This window comes from Bombina bombina, chromosome 1 (assembly GCF_027579735.1).
Source record: "Bombina bombina isolate aBomBom1 chromosome 1, aBomBom1.pri, whole genome shotgun sequence".
Classification (NCBI taxonomy): Eukaryota; Metazoa; Chordata; class Amphibia; order Anura; family Bombinatoridae; genus Bombina; species Bombina bombina.
The window spans coordinates 1,351,094,906-1,351,117,748 of record NC_069499.1 but is presented as its reverse complement, the minus strand read 5'-3'; the positions used below and the strand labels follow the sequence as shown (position 1 = coordinate 1,351,117,748).

General features: G+C 43.2%; 1 protein-coding gene across 1 annotated transcript in view; it reads right to left on the bottom strand.

Annotated features, from left to right (window-relative positions):
• ASH1L (ASH1 like histone lysine methyltransferase) overlaps positions 1–22,843 on the bottom strand; it is a 505,039-nt gene that overhangs the window by 422,194 nt on the left and 60,002 nt on the right. The window contains exon 3 of the mRNA XM_053703215.1: positions 19,604–22,843. This exon is cut by the window's right edge and continues 769 nt beyond it. Coding sequence (XP_053559190.1) covers positions 19,604–22,843 — 3,240 coding nt within the window. The remainder of the gene's footprint in view (positions 1–19,603) is intronic.

Genomic DNA, 22,843 nt, shown 5'->3' with positions numbered 1-22,843 from the left:
ACAGCTGAGCAACCGCAAACCTTCCGTTTGCTAGGCAGGAAAGTCCACCATCAGGTCACATTAGTTGACTGTCCCAAGGGAACCGTATCGTCTGGCACAAGACAAGCCCCAAGGAGCCCCGGCTCTCAGTAAATCTGGCCAAGTTGTAAAACAGAACAGCCAGAAGAAGGACTAAGCCCAAGTACCCCGGAAACTGGAACTCCCAGGTCAGTCCTAGGATCATAAGGTCCGGTAACATCCCACAGCGGGATACAAAGAGAAAATGCAGAGTAAAACCCTCGGCAACCAGATGATCAGAACAAAAAGCTTGGGCCCCACAAATGTTTAGATTAAACATTCTTCCAGGAACATAAATACCTTGTACGATATCAAGAAACAGACCTCCCAGGGTAAAATCCAGAATGACCCAGATAACAAGAGCAAGAAGCCCTTGCAAGACCCGACCCAAAGGGAAGAGACCACGCCTTGCAGGAGCCCAACACTCCAAAGAGCCAAGGCCATAAAAGGCCACAAGAACTAACAGGCGTCCAAGCAACATTAACATTGTGCTTGAAAAGCGCAGCTAAGCCCCCTTAAGGGACACAAGGCGCTGCTTATTTTATCAACCTTGAAAGGAGGAAGGCTGAGTAGACCTCGCCAAGGATCGAACTAGCAACCCTCGGATTGCTACAGTACAGAGTAGCCACAGAGCATTAGTATGCTGAGCTAGCTGTCCAGCTTGCCACAAGCTCCATGCACAAGGGGAACAGTGAAGACAAGTCACCCGAACAGGGCAACATCAAGCCTCCACATCACCTCAGATTCGAAGTCAGAGGACAGTAAAACATGGGCTTGGATGCCACCTGGATGGCAATACCCAAACCCTATGAGTGGAAAACCACTAGGACCTCTTCTTCCCAAGAAGGAGATGAAGAGCATTCCCAACACCGGGGAAGGACCCCTAACCAGAGCCCAAAAAGACCTCACTATCTAATGTCTTGAAAAAGGAACAACTAACTCCCAAAGGGAATCTAAGTGCCCCAAGGTGACCCATCGACAAGGAGAAACAGACAAAGTCTAAGAAGGTCTCAATGAAGAAGGGAACCACTAAAGGAACAAGTCCAAAAAGGACAATTTCCTAAAGCCACACCGCCCCGACCGACGGAAAAGAGGCACTAAACCCTCTAATTCTCTAACCACGTGGGAAGGAACACTCTAGGGTCCAAGGGTATCGGAAGCAACAGAGTGACGCAGCAAAATTCACTGACCCAGTCACCAGAGAGATGGCTATTTAGGACTGAAACAATCCTGAGAGCCGCACGGACCCGCAAGTCCTCTTGAGAATGCTTAGCTGAAACTTGTAAAGCAAATAACAAGAAACATAAATAATGTTTAGAGCACCCAGTACCCCAACCTGACCATCAAGGTATAATAGGCACCACGTGTCTGAATAAGCCGCGAGACAGAAGATCTGAACCCAAGCAGGACCAGCCTGTAACTAGGGTAATAAATGCCAAGCTGGCTAAATCCGCCCTCAGAGAGGGAGGAAGAAAAAACAGACAAACATGGGACTAACGTGTCCCGAACAACTTCCGTAGAAGCAAACAGCGAGTATCGATCCCAGAGAAAGTTCCCGCAGGAAACATAGTATGAAAAAAGAAAAAAAAAATCATCATGATAGGCAACCCGAGGGTTAACGCCCAAGAAAAATAGCAAGATTCCCAGGACCAGCCTAATGGAAACCTTGTTCTTCCAACAAAACTGGGAAGGATCTCTATAACAAGACTTAAAGGAGATTACTTCATCCCCCCATGTCTAATGCAGTGAGTCATTCGAAGAAGGAGACTGATGATTCCCGTAACCGAGAAGGGTAGGGTCCCCAAACAGCTCAAAAACATGAGTAGAACACGAAGGCGAGCCAGCCTGTAACGAAAGGCACAACACTCATGAACAGTTACAACCGCAGGGAACTGCACATGCCCTCCTGTGGCAATCGGGCACAAACACAATCGCAAATAAACATCTGGACTTTGTAGATGCGCAAGCACCAAAAGTATGTAAAAGAGAAAACATGCCACAACCTCCAGGGGTGAACAATCCACCCTCCAAGGTGGAAAAAACATAACCTGGGTTACACACATGTGTAGTAGTAGGGAGCGGTAGGGAACTCAGCTCCCTGAGGACAGGGCCCCCCGAGACGGATGGCTCAGCAGTCCCTTGAATCCCCCTGAAGAACAAGGCGCTTTAGAATGGCCTAAAGAACATAACTGACTGACCTGAGTCAATGGGGCCAATTCGCATTCGTCACAGGACGAAGAATCTGAATCAGAAAGTTGAACAATCTCAACATCAGTATCCTCCATAACTGGATAAAGGATACCAAAAAATGGACTAAATATAAAATAATTTAAACGGCACCTGATCCCCACAATGGCTGGTGTACTCACCACCTCCTATGAACCAGACACCAGCAGACTAGATTTCTCTGTCGCCACACAGTCAGGAATGGGGAAATGGGAGACCAGAACGTAAAAGCGCGCCTGACCGTAAGGTCGTGTCACTTCGAAAGGCTGTTATGTTCCAAAAGCCATAAGCCCAGATAACACTACACATAAGCAGATTAAATCAAATAACAAACATGATTAAACCCCCCCACCCCCCCGTTCAAGAATCCCCCTCAGGAAATATTAACCCTTGATTCCAAGATACTAAAAGGAGTACCACTGAGACCCTGTATTTTTCATTGCAAGTTCACAGGAACAAATGAGTTACAATACAATCATGAAGAAGTAAAATGAAACAATCTTACCGGAATCTACGCCGCGAAACAGGAACACTGCCCTTCAAATGTGACGGACAGTAGCCTCGCCTCCGCCATGGACTTGATAGAAGAAAGCAGGCAGCGAAGCGAAGTTCGACAACGCTGATTGCTTGTGGAGATGTTAAAATGAGTTGGGTTGGTTTCACAGAAAGACTCTTCCTGCATCTCCGGACTCTAACTTTCATCCAAGCCCTCACTGAGAGACTGACAGGATTACTTAAAACTCCCGTCCCATGTCGAAGAGTACTACCCTCCATAAGAGACGAAAACAAACTTCTGACAGTTCTCTGCCGCCAACCTGGGACGAAAGGCAAAGAATGACTGGGGGATGAGGGAAGTGGGAGGAGTATTTAAGCCTTTGGCTGGGGTGTCTTTGCCTTCTCCTGGTGGCCAGGTTCTTAATTCCCAAAAGTAATGAATGCAGCTGTGGACACTTTCCATTTATGAAGAAAAAGGCTTTAGGTGTATGCATAGATAAGCCAAGAATGAGTGTGCAATGCAAGGTAGTAGTTCCTAAGGCTAATAGGATACAAGCATGTATTAAAAGAGTCATAGATGCAAAGGAACAAAACATAATTCTGTAGCTATATACATTTTAAAAAAGGAAGTTGCAGTAAAAAAAGGATATTCAGAGAAAAGCCAAAAAATAATATGGGGAATGGAGGATTTAACCCCTTAACGATCAAGGACGTATGCCACACGTCCTCAAAAAAAATACAGTTAATGACCGAGGACGTGTGGCGTACGTCCTTGGTCTGGAAAGCAGCTGGAAGCGATCCTGCTCGCTTCCAGCTGCTTTCCGGTTATTGCAGTGATGCCTCGATATCGAGGCATCCTGCAATAACCCCCCTTGGTCATCCGATGCAGAGAGAGCCACTCTGTGGCCCTCTCTGCACCGGACATCGGTGGCCGGTATCGTTGGTGGGTGGGAGCAAGTCTGGGAGGCGGGTGGGCGGCCATCAATGTGCCGAGTGAACTGGAGGGGGCGGGACAGGCAGGAGTGCGGCGGGTGGGAGCGTGCACAGGGCGGTAGCGGGAGGGAACCGCTACACTGCAGAAAAACAAAGTTTAATAAAAGTAAAAAAAAAAATTTTAAAAAATTAAATAATCATCTAAGGGATCTGGAAGGGGTGGGGGAAGCTGCACTACAGAAAAGGGCAATTAAATAAAAAAAAAAAACATACTTTTTTTTTACTAAACTGGGTACTGGCAGACAGCTGCCAGTACCCAAGATGGCGCCCATTAAGGCAGAGGGGGAGGGTTAGAGAGCTGTTTGGTGGGGGATCAGTGAGGTTGGGGGCTAAGGGGGGAGCCTACACAGCAGTATATGTAAATATGCTAAGAAAAAAAACAAAAAAAAGCACAAATATAGCTTTTATTTTAGTACTGGCAGAGTTTCTGCCAGTACTTAAGATGGCAGGTACAATTGTGGGGTGGGGGAGGGAGGAGAGCTGTTTAGGAGGGATCAGGGGGTCTGATGTTTCAGGTGGGAGGCTGAGCTCTACACTAAAATTAACTTTTAGTAACTTTTAATAAACTTAAAATTAACCCTGCAAGCTCCCTACAAGCTACATAATTAACCCCATCACTGCTAGCCATAATACACGTGTGATGCGCAGTGGCATTTGGGGGCCTTCTAATTATCAAAAAGCAATGCCAAAACCATATATGTCTGCTATTTCTGAACAAAGGGGATCCCAGAGAAGCATTTACAACCATTTGTGCCATAATTGCACAAGCTGTTTGTAAATAATTTCAGTGAGAAACCTAAAGTTTGTGAAAAAGTTTGTGAAATAAGGAACTTTTTTTTTATTTGATCGCATTTGGCGGTGAAATGGTGGCATGAAATATACCAAAATGGACCTAGATCAATACTTTGGGTTGTCTACTACACTACACTAAAATTAACCCTACAAGCTCCCTACAAGCTACATAATTAACCCCTTCACTGTGGGCATAATACACGTGTGGTGCGCAGTGGCATTTAGCGGCCTTCTAATTACCAAAAAGCAATGCCAAAGCCATATATGTCTGCTATTTCTGAACAAAGGGTATCCCAGAGAAGCATTTACAACCATTTGTGCCATAATTGCACAAGCTGTTTGTAAATGATTTCAGTGAGAAACCTAAAATTGTGAAAAATTTTACGTTTTTTTTTTTATTTGATCGCATTTGGCGGTGAAATGGTGGAATTAAATATACCAAAATTGGCCTAGATCAATACTTGGGGTTGTCTACTACACTACACTAAAGCTAAAATTACCTCTAAAAGCTCCCTACATGCTCCCTAATTAACCCCTTCACTGCTGGGCATAATACACGTGTAGTGCGCAGTGGCATTTAGCAGCCTTCTAATTGCTAAAAAGCAACGCCAAAGCCATATATGTCTATTTCTGAACAAAGGGATCCCAGAGAAGAATTTACAACCATTTAAGCCATAATTGCACAAGCTGTTTGTAAATAATTTCAGTGAGAAACCAAAAGTTTGTGAAAAAAATTAGTGAAAAAGTGAACGATTTTTTGTATTTAATCGCATTTGGCGGCGAAATAATGGCATGAAATATACCAAAATGGGCCTAGATCAATACTTTGGGATGTCTACTAAAAAAAACATAATTTATGCTTACCTGATAAATTTATTTCTCTTGTAGTGTATCCAGTCCACGGATCATCCATTACTTGTGGGATATTCTCCTTCCCAACAGGAAGTTGCAAGAGGATCACCCACAGCAGAGCTGCTATATAGCTCCTCCCCTCACTGCCATATCCAGTCATTCGACCGAAACAAGCCGAGAAAGGAGAAACCATAGGGTGCAGTGGTGACTGTAGTTAAATTAAAATTTAGACCTGCCTGAAAAGGACAGGGCTGGCCGTGGACTAGATACACTACAAGAGAAATAAATTTATCAGGTAAGCATAAATTATGTTTTCTCTTGTTAAGTGTTTCCAGTCCACGGATCATCCATTACTTGTGGGATACCAATACCAAAGCTAAAGTACACGGATGATGGGAGGGACAAGGCAGGAACTTAAACGGAAGGAACCACTGCCTGTAGAACCTTTCTCCAAAAAACAGCCTCCGAAGAAGCAAAAGTATCAAATTTGGAAAATTTGGAAAAAGTATGAAGGGAAGACCAAGTTGCAGCCTTGCAAATCTGTTCAACAGAGGCCTCATTTTTAAAGGCCCAAGTGGAAGCCACAGCTCTAGTAGAATGAGCTGCAATCCTTTCAGAAGGATGCTGTCCAGCAGTCTCATAGGCTAAACGGATTATACTCCGAAGCCAAAAAGAAAGAGAGGTTGCCGAGGCCTTCTGACCTCTCCTCTGTCCAGAGTAAACAACAAACAGGTTAGATGTTTGGCGAAAATCTTTAGTAGCCTGTAAGTAAAACTTCAAGGCATGGACTACGTCTAGATTATGCAAAAGACGTTCCTTCTTTGAAGAAGGATTAGGACATAATGATGGAACAACAATCTCTTGATTGATATTCTGAATGAAAGATCAGATAAGGAGAATCACAATGTAAAGCAGATAACTCAGAGACTCTTCGAGCCGAGGAAATAGCCATCAGAAAAAGAACTTTAAGAACCAAGTTTAAGCTCCATGGAGGAGCAACAGGTTTAAACACAGGCTTAATTCTAATTAAAGCCTGACAAAATGCCTGAACGTCTGGAACTTCTGCCAGACGCTTGTGTAAAAGAATAGACAGAGCAGAAATCTGTCCCTTTAAAGAACTAGCTGATAATCCTTTGTCCAAACACTCTTGGAGGAAGGACAATATCCTAGGAATCCTAACCCTACTCCATGAGTAATTCTTGGATTCACACCAATGAAGATATTTACGCCATATCTTGTGGTAAATTTTCCTGGTGACAGGCTTTCGTGCCTGTATTAAGGTATCAATTACTGACTCGGAGAAGCCACGCTTTGATAGGATCAAGCGTTCAATCTCCATGCAGTCAGTCTCAGAGAAAGTAGATTCGGATGATTGAAAGGACCTTGTATTAGAGTCCATGGTGGAAAGGATGACATGTCCACTAGGTCTGCATACCAGGTCCTGCGTGGCCACGCAGGCGCTATCAATATCACTGATGCTCTTTCCTGTTTGATTTTGGCAATCAGACGAGGGAGCAGAGGAAACGGTGGAAACACATAAGCCAGGTTGAAGAACCAAGGCGCTGCTAGAGCATCTATCAGTGCCGCTTCTGGGTCCCTGGACCTGGATCCGTAACAAGGAAGCTTGGCGTTCTGGCGAGACGCCATGAGATCCAATTCTGGTTTGCCCCAACGGAGAACCAATTGAGCAAACACCTCCGGATAGAGTTCCCATTCCCCCGGATGAAAAGTCTGACGACGTAGAAAATCCGCCACCCAGTTCTCTACACCTGGGATATGGATCGCTGACAGGTGGCAAGAGTGAGTCTCTGCCCAGCGAATTATCTTGGAGACTTCTGACATCGCTATAGAACTCCTGGTTCCCCCTTGATGGTTGATGTAAGCCACAGTTGTGATGTTGTCTGACTGAAATCTGATGAACCTCAGGGTTGCTAGCTGAGGCCAAGCCAGAAGAGCATTGAATATTGCTCTTAACTCCAGAATATTTATTGGGAGGAGTTTCTCCTCCTGAGTCCATGAACCCTGAGCCTTCAGGGAGTTCCAGACTGCACCCCAACCTAGAAGGCTGGCATCTGTTGTTACAATTGTCCAATCTGGTCTGCGAAAGGTCATACCCTTGGACAGATGGGCCCGAGATAACCACCAGAGAAGAGAATCTCTGGTTTCCTGATCCAGATTTAGTAGAGGGGACAGATCTGTGTAATCCCCATTCCACTGACTGAGCATGCATAATTGCAGCGGTCTGAGATGCAGGCGCGCGAATGGCACTATGTCCATCGCCGCTACCATTAAGCCGATTACTTCCATGCACTGAGCCACCGTGGGGCGCGGAATGGAGTGAAGAACACGGCAAGCATTTAGAAGTTTTGATAACCTGGACTCCGTCAGGTAAATTTTCATTTCTACATAATCTATTAGAGTCCCTAGGAAGGAAACCCTCGTGAGAGGAGATAGAGAACTCTTTTCTTCGTTCACTTTCCACCCATGCGACCTCAGAAATGCCAGAACTATCTCTGTATGAGATTTGGCAATTTGAAAGCTTGACGCCTGTATCAGCATATCGTCCAGGTAAGGAGCCACCGCTATGCCTCGCGGTCTTAGGACCGCCAGAAGTGAGCCCAGAACCTTTGTAAAAATTCTTGGGGCTGTAGCCAACCCGAATGGAAGAGCTACAAATTGGTAATGCCTGTCTAGAAAGGCAAACCTCAGGAACTGATGATGATTCTTGTGAATCGGAATGTGAAGGTAGGCATCCTTTAAGTCCACTGTGGTCATGTACTGACCCTCTTGGATCATGGGTAAAATGGTTTGAATAGTTTCCATCTTGAATGACGGAACTCTGAGGAATTTGTTCAGGATCTTTAAATCCAAAATTGGTCTGAAGGTTCCCTCTTTTTTGGGAACCACAAACAGATTTGAATAAAACCCCTGTCCTTGTTCCGTCCGCGGAACTGGATGGATCACTCCCATTACAAGGAGATCTTGTACGCAGCTTAGGAATGCCTCTTTCTTTATCTGGTTTGCAGATAATCTTGAAAGGTGAAATCTCCCTTGTGGAGGAGAAGCTTTGAAGTCCAGAAGATATCCCTGAGATATGATCTCCAACGCCCAGGGATCCTGAACATCTCTTGCCCACGCCTGGGTGAAGAGAGAGAGTCTGCCCCCTACTAGATCCGTTGTCGGATAGGGGCCGCTCCTTCATGCTGTCTTAGAGGCAGCAGCAGGCTTTCTGGCCTGCTTGCCCTTGTTCCAGGACTGGTTAGGTTTCCAGGCCTGCTTGGATTGAGCAAAAGTTCCCTCTTGTTTTGAAGCAGAGGTAGTGGATGCTGCACCTGCCTTGAAATTTCGAAAGGCATGAAAATTAGACTGTTTGGCCTTTGATTTGGCCCTGTCCTGAGGAAGGGTATGACCCTTACCTCCAGTAATGTCAGCAATAATTTCTTTCAAACCAGGCCCGAATAAGGTCTGCCCCTTGAAAGGAATGTTGAGTAATTTAGACTTTGAAGTCAAATCAGCTGACCAGGATTTGAGCCATAGCGCCCTACGCGCCTGGATGTCGAATCCGGAATTCTTAGCCGTTAGTTTAGTCAATTTTTCTTAAGGTAACATTTTCTTAAGGTAACCCTCTAAATTTTTTATCCATTGGATCTGAAAAAGCATAACTGTCCTCAACCGGGATAGTGGTACGCTTTGCTAAAGTAGAAACTGCTCCCTCCACCTTAGGGACAGTCTGCCATAAGTCCTGTGTAGTGGCATCTATTGGAAACATTTTTCTAAATATAGGAGGTGGGGAAAAGGGCACACCGGGCCTATCCCACTCCTTACTAATAATTTCTGTAAGCCTTTTAGGTATTGGAAAAACATCAGTACTGCATAGTATTTATCCAGCCTACACAATTTCTCTGGCACTGCAATTGTGTCACAGTCATTCAGAGCAGCTAATACCTCCCCAAGCAATACACGGAGGTTCTCAAGCTTAAATTTTAAATTAGAAATCTCTGAATCAGGTCTCCCCGATTCAGAGACGTCACCCACAGACTGAAGCTCTCCGTCCTCAGGTTCTGCATATTGTGACGCAGTATCAGACATGGCTCTTACAGCATCTACGCGCTCTGTATCTCGTCTAACCCCAGAGGTATCGCGCTTGCCTCTCAATTCAGGCAATCTGGATAATACCTCTGACAGGGTATTATTCATGATTGCAGCCATGTCCTGCAAAGTAATCGCTATGGGCGTCCCTGATGTACTTGGCGCCATATTAGCGTGCGTCCCTTGAGCGGGAGGCGAAGTGTCCGACACGTGGGGAGAGTTAGTCGGCATAACTTCCCCCTCCACAGACCCCTCTGGTGACAATTCTTTTATAGATAAAGACTGATCTATACTGTTTAAGGTGAAATCAATACATTTAGTACACATCTCCTATGGGGCTCCACCATGGCTTTTAAACATAATGAACAAGTATCCTCTGTTTCAGACATGTTTGTACAGACTAGCAATGAGACTAGCAAGCTTGGAAAACACTTTAAAGCAAGTTAACAAGCAATATAAAAAACGTTACTGTGCCTTTAAGAGAAACAAATTTTGACAAAATTTGAAATAACAGTGAAAAAAGGCAGTTACACTAACAAAATTTTTACAGTGTATGTAACAAGTCAGCAGAGCATTGCACCCACTTGCAAATGGATGATTAACCCCTTAATAACAAAAACAGAATAATAAATGACAAAAACGTCACAACAAATGCCACAGTCTACTGTGATTGTTACCCTCCTCAAACACGACTTTGAAGCCTTTTGAGCCCTTCAGAGATGTCCTGTATCATGCAGAGGGAAGCGGAATGTCTCTGTCAGTATTTTTATCTGCACAGAAAAGCACTAAAATAGGCCCTTCCCACTCATATTGCAACAGTGGAAAGCCTGTTTCTAGGCAAAAATCAAACCAGCCATGTGGAAAAAAACTAGGCCCCAATAAGTTTTGTCACCAAACATATATAAAAACGATTAACAAGTCAGCAAACGTTTTATATTACACTTTTATAAGAGTATGTATCTCTGTTAATAAGCCTGATACCAGTCGCTATCACTGCATTTAAGGCTTAGCTTACATTAATCCGGTATCAGCAGCATTTTTCTAGCAAATTCCATCCCTAGAAATATATTAACTGCACATACCTTATTGCAGGAAAACCTGCACGCCATTCCCTCTCTGAAGTTACCTCACTCCTCAGAATATGTGAGAACAGCCATGGATCTTAGTTACTTCTGCTAAGATCATAGAAAATGCAGGCAGATTCTTCTTTTAAATACTGCCTGAGAAACAGTACACTCCGGTACCATTTAAAAATAACAAACTTTTGATTTAAGTTAAAAAACTAACTATAATACACCACTCTCCTCTTACTACGTCCATCTTTGTTGAGAGTTGCAAGAGAATGACTGGATATGGCAGTGAGGGGAGGAGCTATATAGCAGCTCTGCTGTGGGTGATCCTCTTGCAACTTCCTGTTGGGAAGGAGAATATCCCACAAGTAATGGATGATCCGTTGACTGGATACACTTAAAGGGACATTATACACTCATTTTTTCTTTGCATAAATGTTTTGTAGATAACAGAATTTATGTTTACCTGATAAATTACTTTCTCCAACGGTGTGTCCGGTCCACGGCGTCATCCTTACTTGTGGGATATTCTCTTCCCCAACAGGAAATGGCAAAGAGCCCAGCAAAGCTGGTCACATGATCCCTCCTAGGCTCCGCCTACCCCAGTCATTCGACCGACGTTAAGGAGGAATATTTGCATAGGAGAAACCATATGGTACCGTGGTGACTGTAGTTAAAGAAAATAAATTATCAGACCTGATTAAAAAAACCAGGGCGGGCCGTGGACCGGACACACCGTTGGAGAAAGTAATTTATCAGGTAAACATAAATTCTGTTTTCTCCAACATAGGTGTGTCCGGTCCACGGCGTCATCCTTACTTGTGGGAACCAATACCAAAGCTTTAGGACACGGATGAAGGGAGGGAGCAAATCAGGTCACCTAAATGGAAGGCACCACGGCTTGCAAAACCTTTCTCCCAAAAATAGCCTCAGAAGAAGCAAAAGTATCAAACTTGTAAAATTTGGTAAAAGTGTGCAGTGAAGACCAAGTCGCTGCCCTACATATCTGATCAACAGAAGCCTCGTTCTTGAAGGCCCATGTGGAAGCCAAAGCCCTAGTGGAATGAGCTGTGATTCTTTCGGGAGGCTGCCGTCCGGCAGTCTCGTAAGCCAATCTGATGATGCTTTTAATCCAAAAAGAGAGAGAGGTAGAAGTTGCTTTTTGACCTCTCCTTTTACCAGAATAAACAACAAACAAGGAAGATGTTTGTCTAAAATCCTTTGTAGCATCTAAATAGAATTTTAGAGCGCGAACAACATCCAAATTGTGCAACAAACGTTCCTTCTTTGAAACTGGTTTCGGACACAGAGAAGGTACGATAATCTCCTGGTTAATGTTTTTGTTAGAAACAACTTTTGGAAGAAAACCAGGTTTAGTACGTAAAACCACCTTATCTGCATGGAACACCAGATAAGGAGGAGAACACTGCAGAGCAGATAATTCTGAAACTCTTCTAGCAGAAGAAATTGCAACTAAAAACAAAACTTTCCAAGATAATAACTTAATATCAACGGAATGCAAGGGTTCAAACGGAACCCCCTGAAGAACTGAAAGAACTAAATTGAGACTCCAAGGAGGAGTCAAAGGTTTGTAAACAGGCTTAATTCTAACCAGAGCCTGAACAAAGGCTTGAACATCTGGCACAGCGGCCAGCTTTTTGTGAAGTAACACAGACAAGGCAGAAATCTGTCCCTTCAGGGAACTTGCAGATAATCCTTTTTCCAATCCTTCTTGAAGGAAGGATAGAATCCTAGGAATCTTAACCTTGTCCCAAGGGAATCCTTTAGATTCACACCAACAGATATATTTTTCACTAAAAAACTCTAAGCCATCTCCGTGGAGATGTTGCCTGTACAACGGCAAAGAGAATGACTGGGGTAGGCGGAGCCTAGGAGGGATCATGTGACCAGCTTTGCTGGGCTCTTTGCCATTTCCTGTTGGGGAAGAGAATATCCCACAAGTAAGGATGACGCCGTGGACCGGACACACCTATGTTGGAGAAAATCTATTTATATAGCCCATAAAGTTTTTTTTTTAAATTAATGTATAGTTTTGCTTATTTTTAAATAACATTGCTCTGATTTTCAGACTCCTAACCAAGCCCCAAAGTTTTATGTGAATACGCTCGACTACCTACTCCAGCTTGCTGCTGTTTGTGTAAAGGGTCTTTTCATATGCAAAAGAAGGGGGAGGAGGGGGGAGTGTCTTATTTGCCACTTGCAGTGGGCTTTCCAGCTACCTTTTCAACATAGCCAAACTGACAGCTTCTAAGTAAGTTTTTAAACAGTTTTATACTGGATTTTTATATCAGTATCTGTGCATATTATTCTTTATAGTAGTGTCTATTACATGCAGTTATATGAAAATGAGTGTATACTGTCCCTTTAACAAGAGAAAAATATATACATGTCAATGGTGCAGTGGTGACTGTAGTTTAATTAAAATTTAGACCTGCCTTAAAAGGACAGGGCGGGCCGTGGACTGGATACACTACAAGAGAAATAAATTTATCAGGTAAGCATAAATTATGTTTTCTCTTGTTAAGTGTATCCAGTCCACGGATCATCCATTACTTGTGGGATACCAATACCAAAGCTAAAGTACACGGATGATGGGAGAGACAAGGCAGGAACTTAAACGGAAGGAACCACTGCCTGTAGAACCTTTCTCCCAAAAACAGCCTCCGAAGAAGCAAAAGTATCAAATTTGTAAAATTTTGAAAAGGTATGAAGCGAAGACCAAGTCGCAGCCTTGCAAATCTGTTCAACAGAGGCCTCATTTTTAAAGGCCCAGGTGGAAGCCACAGCTCTAGTAGAATGAGCTGTAATCCTTTCAGGGGGCTGCTGTCCAGCAGTCTCATAGGCTAAACGGATTATACTCCGAAGCCAAAAAGAAAGAGAGGTTGCCGAGGCCTTTTGACCTCTCCTCTGTCCAGAGTAAACAACAAACAGGTTAGATGTTTGACGAAAATCTTTAGTAGCTTGTAAGTACAACTTCAAGGCACGGACTACGTCTAGATTATGCAAAAGACGTTCCTTCTTTGAAGAAGGATTAGGACACAATGATGGAACAACAATCTCTTTATTGATATTCTTATTAGAAACCAACTTGGGTAAAAACCCAGGTTTTGTACGCAGAACTACTTTATCTGAATGAAAGATCAGATAAGGAGAATCACAATGTAAAGCAGATAACTCAGAGACTCTTCGAGCCGAGGAAATAGCCATCAGAAATAAAACTTTCCATGATAAAAGTTTGATATCAATAGAATGAAGGGGTTCAAACGGAACCCCTTGAAGAACTTTAAGAACCAAGTTTAAGCTCCATGGAGGAGCAACAGGTTTAAACACAGGCTTAATTCTAACTAAAGCCTGAACGTCTGGAACTTCTGCCAGACGCTTGTGTAAAAGAATAGACAGAGCAGAAATCTGTCCCTTTAAAGAACTAGCTGATAATCCTTTGTCCAAACCCTCTTGGAGGAAGGACAATATCCTAGGAATCCTAACCCTACTCCTTGAGTAATTCTTGGATTCACACCAATGAAGATATTTTCGCCATATCTTGTGGTAGATTTTCCTGGTAACAGGCTTTTGTGCCTGTATTAAGGTATCAATGACTGACTCGGAGAAGCCACGCTTTGATAGGATCAAGCTTTCAATCTCCATGCAGTCAGTTTCAGAGAAATTAGATTCGGATGGTTGAAAGGACTTTGAATTAGAAGGTCTTGTCTCAGAGGCAGAGTCCATGGTGGAAAGGATGACATGTCCACCAGATCTGCATACCAGGTCCTGCGTGGCCACGCAGGCACTATCAGAATCACCGATGCTCTCTCCTGTCTGATTTTGGCAATCAGTCGGGGGAGCAGAGGAAACGGTGGAATCACATAAGCTAGGTTGAAGAACCAAGGAGCTGCTAGAGCATCTATCAGCGTCGCTTCTGGGTCCCTGGACCTGGATCCATAACAAGGAAGCTTGGCGTTCTGGCGAGACGCATGAGATCCAGTTCTGGTTTGCCCCAACGATGGACCAATTGAGCAAACACCTCCGGATGGAGCTCCCACTCCCCCGGATGAAAAGTCTGGCGACTTAGAAAATCTGCCTCCCAGTTCTCTAAGCCCGGGATATGGATCGCTATTAGGTGGCAAGAGTGAGTCTCTGCCCAGCGAATTATCTTGGAGACTTCTGACAACGCTAGGGACTCCTGGTTCCCCCTTGATGGTTGATGTAAGCCACAGTCGTGATGTTGTCCGACTGAAATCTGATGAACCTCAGTGTTGCTAACTGAGGCCAAGCTAGAAGAGCATTGAAAATCGCTCTTAACTCCAGAATATTTATTGGGAGGAGTTTCTCCTCCTGAGTCCATGAACCCTGAGCCTTCAGAGAGTTCCAGACTGCACCCCAACCTAGAAGGCTGGCATCTGTTGTTACAATCATCCAATCTGGCCTGCGAAAGGTCATACCCTTGGACAGGTGGACCCGAGATAACCACCAGAGAAGAGAATCTCTGGTTTCCTGATCCAGATTTAGTAGAGGGGACAAATCTGTGTAATCCCCATTCCACTGACTGAGCATGCATAATTGCAGCGGTCTGAGATGCAGGCGCGCAAATGGCACTATGTCCATCTTCGCTACCATTAAGCCGATTACTTCCATGCACTGAGCCACCGCAGGGCGCGGAATGGAGTGAAGAACACGGCAAGCATTTAGAATCTTTGATAACCTGGACTCCGTCAGGTACATTTTCATTTCTACAGAATCTATAAGAGTCCCTAGGAAGCAAACTCTTGTGAGAGGAGATAGAGAACTCTTTTCTTCGTTCACTTTCCACCCATGCGACCTCAGAAATGCCAGAACTATCTCTGTATGAGACTTGGCAATTTGAAAGCTTGACGCCCGTATCAGGATGTCGTCTAGATAAGGAGCCACTGCTATGCCTCGCGGTCTTAGAACCGCCAGAAGTGAGCCCAGAACCTTTGTGAAAATTCTCGGGGCTGTAGCCAACCCGAAGGGAAGAGCTACAAATTGGTAATGCCTGTCTAGAAAGGCAAACCTTAGGAACCGATGATGATTCTTGTGAATCGGAATGTGAAGGTAGGCATCCTTTAAGTCCACTGTGGTCATGTACTGACCCTCTTGGATCATGGGTAAAATGGTTTGAATAGTTTCCATCTTGAAAGATGGAACTCTGAGGAATTTGTTTAAGATCTTTAGATCCAAAATTGGTCTGAAGGTTCCCTCTTTTTGGGAACCACAAACAGATTTGAATAAAAACCCTGTCCTTGTTCCGTCCGCGGAACTGGATGGATCACTCCCATTGTTAGAAGGTCTTGCACGCAGCGTAGGAATGCCTCATTCTTTATCTGGTTTGCAGATAATCTTGAAAGGTGAAATCTCCCTTGTGGAGGAGAAGCTTTGAAGTCCAGAAGATATCCCTGAGATATGATCTCCAACGCCCAGGGATCCTGAACATCTCTTGCCCACGCCTGGGCGAAGAGAGAAAGTCTGCCCCCTACTAGATCCGTCGTTGCCGGATAGGGGGCCGTTCCTTCATGCTGACTTGGAGGCAGCAGCAGCCTTTCTGGCCTGCTTGCCCTTGTTCCAGGACTGGTTAGGTTTCCAGGCCTGCTTGGATTGAGCAAAAGTTCCTTCTTGTTTTGAAGCAGAGGAAGTGGATGCTGCACCTGCCTTGAAATTTTGAAAGGCACGAAAATTAGACTGTTTGGCCCTTGATTTGGCCCTGTCCTGAGGAAGGGTATGACCCTTACCTCCAGTAATGTCAGCAATAATTTCTTTCAAACCAGGCCCGAATAAGGTCTGCCCCTTGAAAGGAATGTTGAGTAATTTAGACTTTGAAGTCAAATCAGCTGACCAGGATTTGAGCCATAGCGCCCTACGCGCCTGGATGTCGAATCCGGAATTCTTAGCCGTTAGTTTAGTCAATTTTTCTTAAGGTAACATTTTCTTAAGGTAACCCTCTAAATTTTTTATCCATTGGATCTGAAAAAGCATAACTGTCCTCAACCGGGATAGTGGTACGCTTTGCTAAAGTAGAAACTGCTCCCTCCACCTTAGGGACAGTCTGCCATAAGTCCTGTGTAGTGGCATCTATTGGAAACATTTTTCTAAATATAGGAGGTGGGGAAAAGGGCACACCGGGCCTATCCCACTCCTTACTAATAATTTCTGTAAGCCTTTTAGGTATTGGAAAAACATCAGTACTGCATAGTATTTATCCAGCCTACACAATTTATCTGGCACTGCAATTGTGTCACAGTCATTCAGAGCAGCTAATACCTCCCCAAGCAATACACGGAGGTTCTCAAGCTTAAATTTAAAATTAGAAATATCTGAATCAGGTCTCCCCGAGTCAGAGATGTCACCCACACACTGAAGCTCTCCGTCCTCAGGTTCTGCATATTGTGACGCAGTATCAGACATGGCTCTTACAGCATCTACGCGCTCTGTATCTCGTCTAACCCCAGAGCTATCGCGCTTGCCTCTAAATTCAGGCAATCTGGCTAATACCGCTGACAGGGTATTATCCATGATCGCAGCCATGTCCTGCAAAGTAATCGCTATGGGCGTCCCTGATGTACTTGGCGCCATATTAGCGTGAGTCCCTTGAGCGGGAGGCAAAGGGTCCGACACGTGGGGAGAGTTAGTCGGCATAACTTCCCCCTCGACAGAACCCTCTGGTGACAATTCTTTTATAGATAAAGACTGATCTTTACTGTTTAAGGTGAAATCAATACATTTAGTACACATTCTCCTATGGGGCTCCACCATGGCTTTTAAATATAATGAACAAGTTGTTTCCTCTGTGTCAGACATGTTTGTACAGACTAGCAATGAGACTAGCAAGCTTGGAAAACACTTTAAACCAAGTTAACAAGCAATATAAAAAACGTTACTGCGCCTTTAAGAAAAGCAAATTTTGTCAAAATTTGAAATAACAGTGAAAAAAGGCAGTTACACTAACGACATTTTTACAGTGTATGTAACAAGTTAGCAGAGCATTGCACCCACTTGAAAATGGATGATTAACCCCTTAATACCCAAAACGGATAACAAATGAAAAAAAAACGTTTTTAAAATCAGTCACAACAACTGCCACAGCTCTACTGTGGCTGTTACGTTCCTCAAACACGACTTTTGAAGCCTTTTGAGCCCTTCAGAGATGTCCTGTATCATGCAGAGGGAAGCTGAATGTCTCTGTCTGTAATTTTAGCTGCGGAGAAAAGCGCTAAAATAGGCCCCTCCCACTCATGTTACAACAGTGGAAAGCATCAGGAAACTGTTTCTAGGCAAAAATCAAGCCAGCCATGTGGAAAAAAAACTAGGCCCCAATAAGTTTTATCACCAAGCATATATAAAAACGATTAAACATGCCAGCAAATGTTTTATATTGCACTTTTATAAGAGTATGTATCTCTGGTAATAAGCCTGATACCAGTCGCTATTAAATCACTGTATTTAGGCTTAACTTACATTAATCCGTTATCAGCAGCATTTTCTAGCAAATTCCATTCCTAGAAATATGTTAACTGCACATACCTTATTGCAGGATAACCTGCACGCCATTCCCCCTCTGAAGTTACCTCACTCCTCAGAATATGTGAGAACGGCAGTGGATCTTAGTTACTTCTGCTAAGATCATAGAAAACGCAGGCAGATTCTTCTTCTAAATGCTGCCTGAGAGAAAATAGTACACTCCAGTACCATTTAAAAATAACAAACTTTTGATAGAAGAAAGAAAACTAACTATTATACACCACTCTCCTCTTACTACCTCCATCTTTGTTGAGAGTTGCAAGAGAATGACTGGATATGGCAGTGAGGGGAGGAGCTATATAGCAGCTCTGCTGTGGGTGATCCTCTTGCAACTTCCTGTTGGGAAGGAGAATATCCCATAAGTAATGGATGATCCGTGGACTGGATACACTTAACAAGAGAAAAGTGTGTTTTTTTCCATTTTTTTCCTCATATTTTATAATTTTTTTATAGTAAATTATAAGATATGATGAAAATAATGGTATCTTTAGAAAGTACATTTAATGGCGAGAAAAACTGTATATAATATGTGTGGGTACAGTAAATGAGTAAGAGGAAAATTACAGCTAAACACAAACACCGCAGAAATGTAAAAATAGCCTTGGTCCCAAACGGACAGAAAATGGAAAAGTGATGTGGTCATTAAGGGGTTAAACTATGAAAATAGGTTATCCAAAATGTATTTAAGACCCATACTTGGTGGAAGTGCTGTTTATTCCAAAGCAATTATTTGTGACAAGAGGTCACACTTTAAAGGCAAATGTTTTTTTTTCCACATTAAGAGTAATCAAACAGTGGAACTCCTTGCATAAGGAGGTAGTGACTGCCAATACATTAGATACATTTAAAAATGGCTTATATACATTTCTAGCTAAAAACAGTATTCAGGGATATGGTTGCTTGTGTTAGATATGTAGGTTTTCTTATTGTTTAATGCAATTTCAATTGGCAGCTTCTTTTAAATCAGGTATGATCTGTAATTGTTGAACTCGATGGACTTCTGTCTTCCTTCAACCTCATCTACTACATTACTATGTAACTCTCCTTCAGATACCTGCAATGTAACCTAGGTTCCAAAAAGCTTGCACCCATAATGCATGAAATGTATTTAGTGTTTAATGTCCCTTTATTAACAATAGCAACACATTTGTTAGAAAAGTTTCTGTTTACACCACTTACTGTAGTCTGGACCTGAGAGATAAACATTGATAAATGGTGTTGGACACAATTTATCTAAAAGATCAAGAAAATGTACAAATATCATAATTAGTAAAAACAACAGCGTAGCCACCCAGCTTCATATAGACTATCCAGGAAAACAAGAAAACGTTATACATTTAAGGATTATGCTTTTGCCTCTCCTGACAAGGAAATTGAGTCAGTGATTTCTCCATTACTATCTTTTCACAAATATAAAAATTACACAAATCTATTTAATATGCAAGACATTATTACTTTATATCATAGGACATTCCTACCTGATAGGGCCTGGGGTGCCCTTTCCGCGGGAGGCTGTTCTTTTCTCTGAGATCGGTCTGTGAAAAAGCTTGGACTATCACTTGCTACTTTTCGACCAATGTTGCTGTTGGTCACGTTGTTGGCCATGCAGTTACCTAATGCATTTGTAAAAAGGTTTGTATGCTCTTCACTGCTGGCTGGCTCAGAATTGGGAGTGAAAGCACCCAATGAGAGACTTGGAGAGCTGTCAGAACAATCTATATGTAATGGAGTCTGTAGTCCTAATGTCAGTGAACTAGCCTCAGGGGTCTCCCGTCGTATCCACTGTTCACCTCTGCTTAATAATCCCTTGGAAGGTGGCAGATGGGAACAAGGTATGTGACATCTGTGTTTCTCTTTATGTTTGTACCGATCACTGATAGGGTCTTTTCCAAACTTATAACGTTTTAGGGATTCCAAAAAGGGCCTTGTAGAGCTGACTCCTGTCAAAGGATCTATTGTAACCTGTGTCTGATCTGATGACCGGTGATCACGATGCTTATGGCGGTGCCGGTGTTTGTGCTCAACCATCCAGCCGTATGCCATTTCAGGAGGGACACTTGGATATGTGCTCATGGAAAGTAAGGGAGTCCTGCTGGTTGTTAGAAAAGCCTCCTGTCGAAGCAGCTTATGTTTTTTCTTATGATATTTGGCAGGATTAAGAAGCAAATGGCCTGTGTGCATGTATGATGGGGGTGGCAGTGGAGTAGTAAAGGAAGGAGAAGGAGGAGGAGGATAAATTGTAGGCGGATACCTTCCATAATAACCTAAGCCAACAGGTGCAGGAGTAAGTGGGGAAGGGGAATAAGGCATGCCATAAGAAGGGTAAAAACCAGTACTTGAAAGTGGGAAGCTAAGGCTATGCATGAAAGGCATCTCTGCCATAGTCTCTCGCATTTTTGGAGGCCTACCTCGCTTTTTCTTTAAATCAGGCTTTCGAATGTAGTGTAGTGGGTCTAATGGGAAGGTAGGGTGACCGTAAAAACTATTGAAATTCAGACGAAATATGGTAGGAAGCAGGTCTCGGGGGATAAAATGGTGACTCCGGTGAGTTATTCGGATCTCACTCAGTTGACTTATAAGCTCCTCTAACTCAGCCAGGAAATCCGGATCTTGACGGCTCCTAAGTTGTGGATACTTCTTTTTACGTTTTCTCTTTTGTCTTTTAATCTTATCATAATTGAGAAAGTCATGATTTCTGCGCTTGCATTTGTGCTTGTGTTTTTCCTTCAGGCTGCTCAGAACAGTTGAGGTCTCTGAAGGCATAAGAGAAATGTGCTCAAAGGAATGACGCCTTTTCTTTTGCCCACAGAATTTCTCTGCTCGATCCGATGTACTATTGTTATCAGTTCCAATACCACTGTCGCTTGGAATAGTCTCATCACTATGAGACTCACTAATAGGAGATGGTGTGGCTTCTTTCAGCGAGGTCAGCTCATTTAAGTGGGAAGGAGAATTTGGCAGCAATGTAGGTGGTGACAAATGTCTAGTATCCTTAGATGCTTTCCTCATTGCAAGTGTTTGAAGGACACTACCTTGTCTTGAGTGCATGAGCAAATATGGCACGGTGCTTGGTTCAACAAATCCAGCATCACTGCTAACTGGACTCTGGGCACCACTAATGCCAGATGAATGAGAGCTGACTGGTGAAGGAAGAACATCTGCACTGGACGTTGCCGGAGATATTAAAGGTGGTGAAATCTGGCCTAGTGGTGTGTTTACTATTTGCTGACATGATTTTTCCACTGCAGCAATGCTACTGCAGTTCTTGCTGAGAACACAGTCCAGTGATGCCTTAGGCTTCCTACCTCTCCTCTTTCCTATGTAAATAGTTCCTTTTTTGCTTACATTTATTTGCTGGCCTAGTTTGGAACCAAAAGTTGCTGCAAGAGACGAGACGGAAGTCTGCTGTTTTGATTGAACTTTCCCTTTGGTATTCTGGTCTGCTGCGCTGGAGAGAATCTGATTAAGAATCTTTTTTCTTTTTATTGTTTTCATCTTATTTATCTTCCGGATAATTGTTTTCATCAGCTGCCCATTGCTCCTTTTCACTATCTTTCTGTCAGATTCTGGAAAATGATCACTAGATTTTGAAATATCATCTCTAAACCGAATTGTTTCCTTGTTCGAAACATCAGCATTTCTAGATTTTTCATTTTCAACTTCAAACTGGTTTAGACAGTCTGTAGCAAAAAATGGAGCTGCGGAAAGCACAGGTGGTGTCCTAATCAGTGGTGGAGCTAACTGCCTCCTCGGCCTGCCTCTTTTTCGAGGAAGCATTTGCACCGTGGAGCTTGATTTCATAGTTGATATTTCCACTTCAGGCTGTAGTACAGGGGGCCCTTGATCTTCTTTTGATTGTGAAGAAACTACTTTTGATGCAGGAATTTTTAGTGCCCTCTTTGGTGGACCTTCCAGTTGTGGCATTTCTTTGTTCCTGGTTTTTCCTTTTTTGGATTTATGAGTTACTATATCATCATTGGAATAGGTATGAGAACCATACAGTTTATGAGACTGATTGTGGTTTTCTGGCAAAACACCAGGCAAATGCCCAGAGTTAGAACTGCTTAGTTTGCAAAAATTATTTTTATTAATTTTGTAACCATGAAATGATGTCCTTTCCATACCTCTTAGAGGACTGTCCTGTCCAGGATTATGGTTTGTATGAGGAACAGATTTTAGAAACCTGCTCTGCTCTGCTGATTCCAATTCCTTTGAGGAATGACAAGTGGTTTTTGTGACAGCTTTAGTCCATCTGGGCTTCTTTCCTTTTCTTTTCTTTAATGGTCTTGTCTGTTGATTAGTGCTCACATTTTGGACATTATGAAACTGCTTTTCTACCATGGTGCTAATCTTTATCATTTGTTTTTTCCTAAGCAAACTAGCAAAGCTGACAATAGAAGGGTCAGACTTGTGATTTCCAAGCTCAGGCCTCTGCATGGGTTTTTTCACCAGGCCGTGAAGCCCAGGAGACAAAGTTCTTAAAATCTTACTACGTACAGTTTTAGACTCTTTACAAACTTTATTATTTTGCACAATTTCAGAATCCAAATTTAGGTGTGAGATTCTATTGTCAGTCTTAACAGGCAAGTTAGGAGAAGAGCATTTGCTTTTGTCACTCCACTCTTTAATACATTCTAAGAGCTCAGGGGCAGGGTTTAAGTGCAAAGAATTTGAAGGAGAGTTCGGTGAATTCACATTTGGGCTTCTACTAGAAGCAG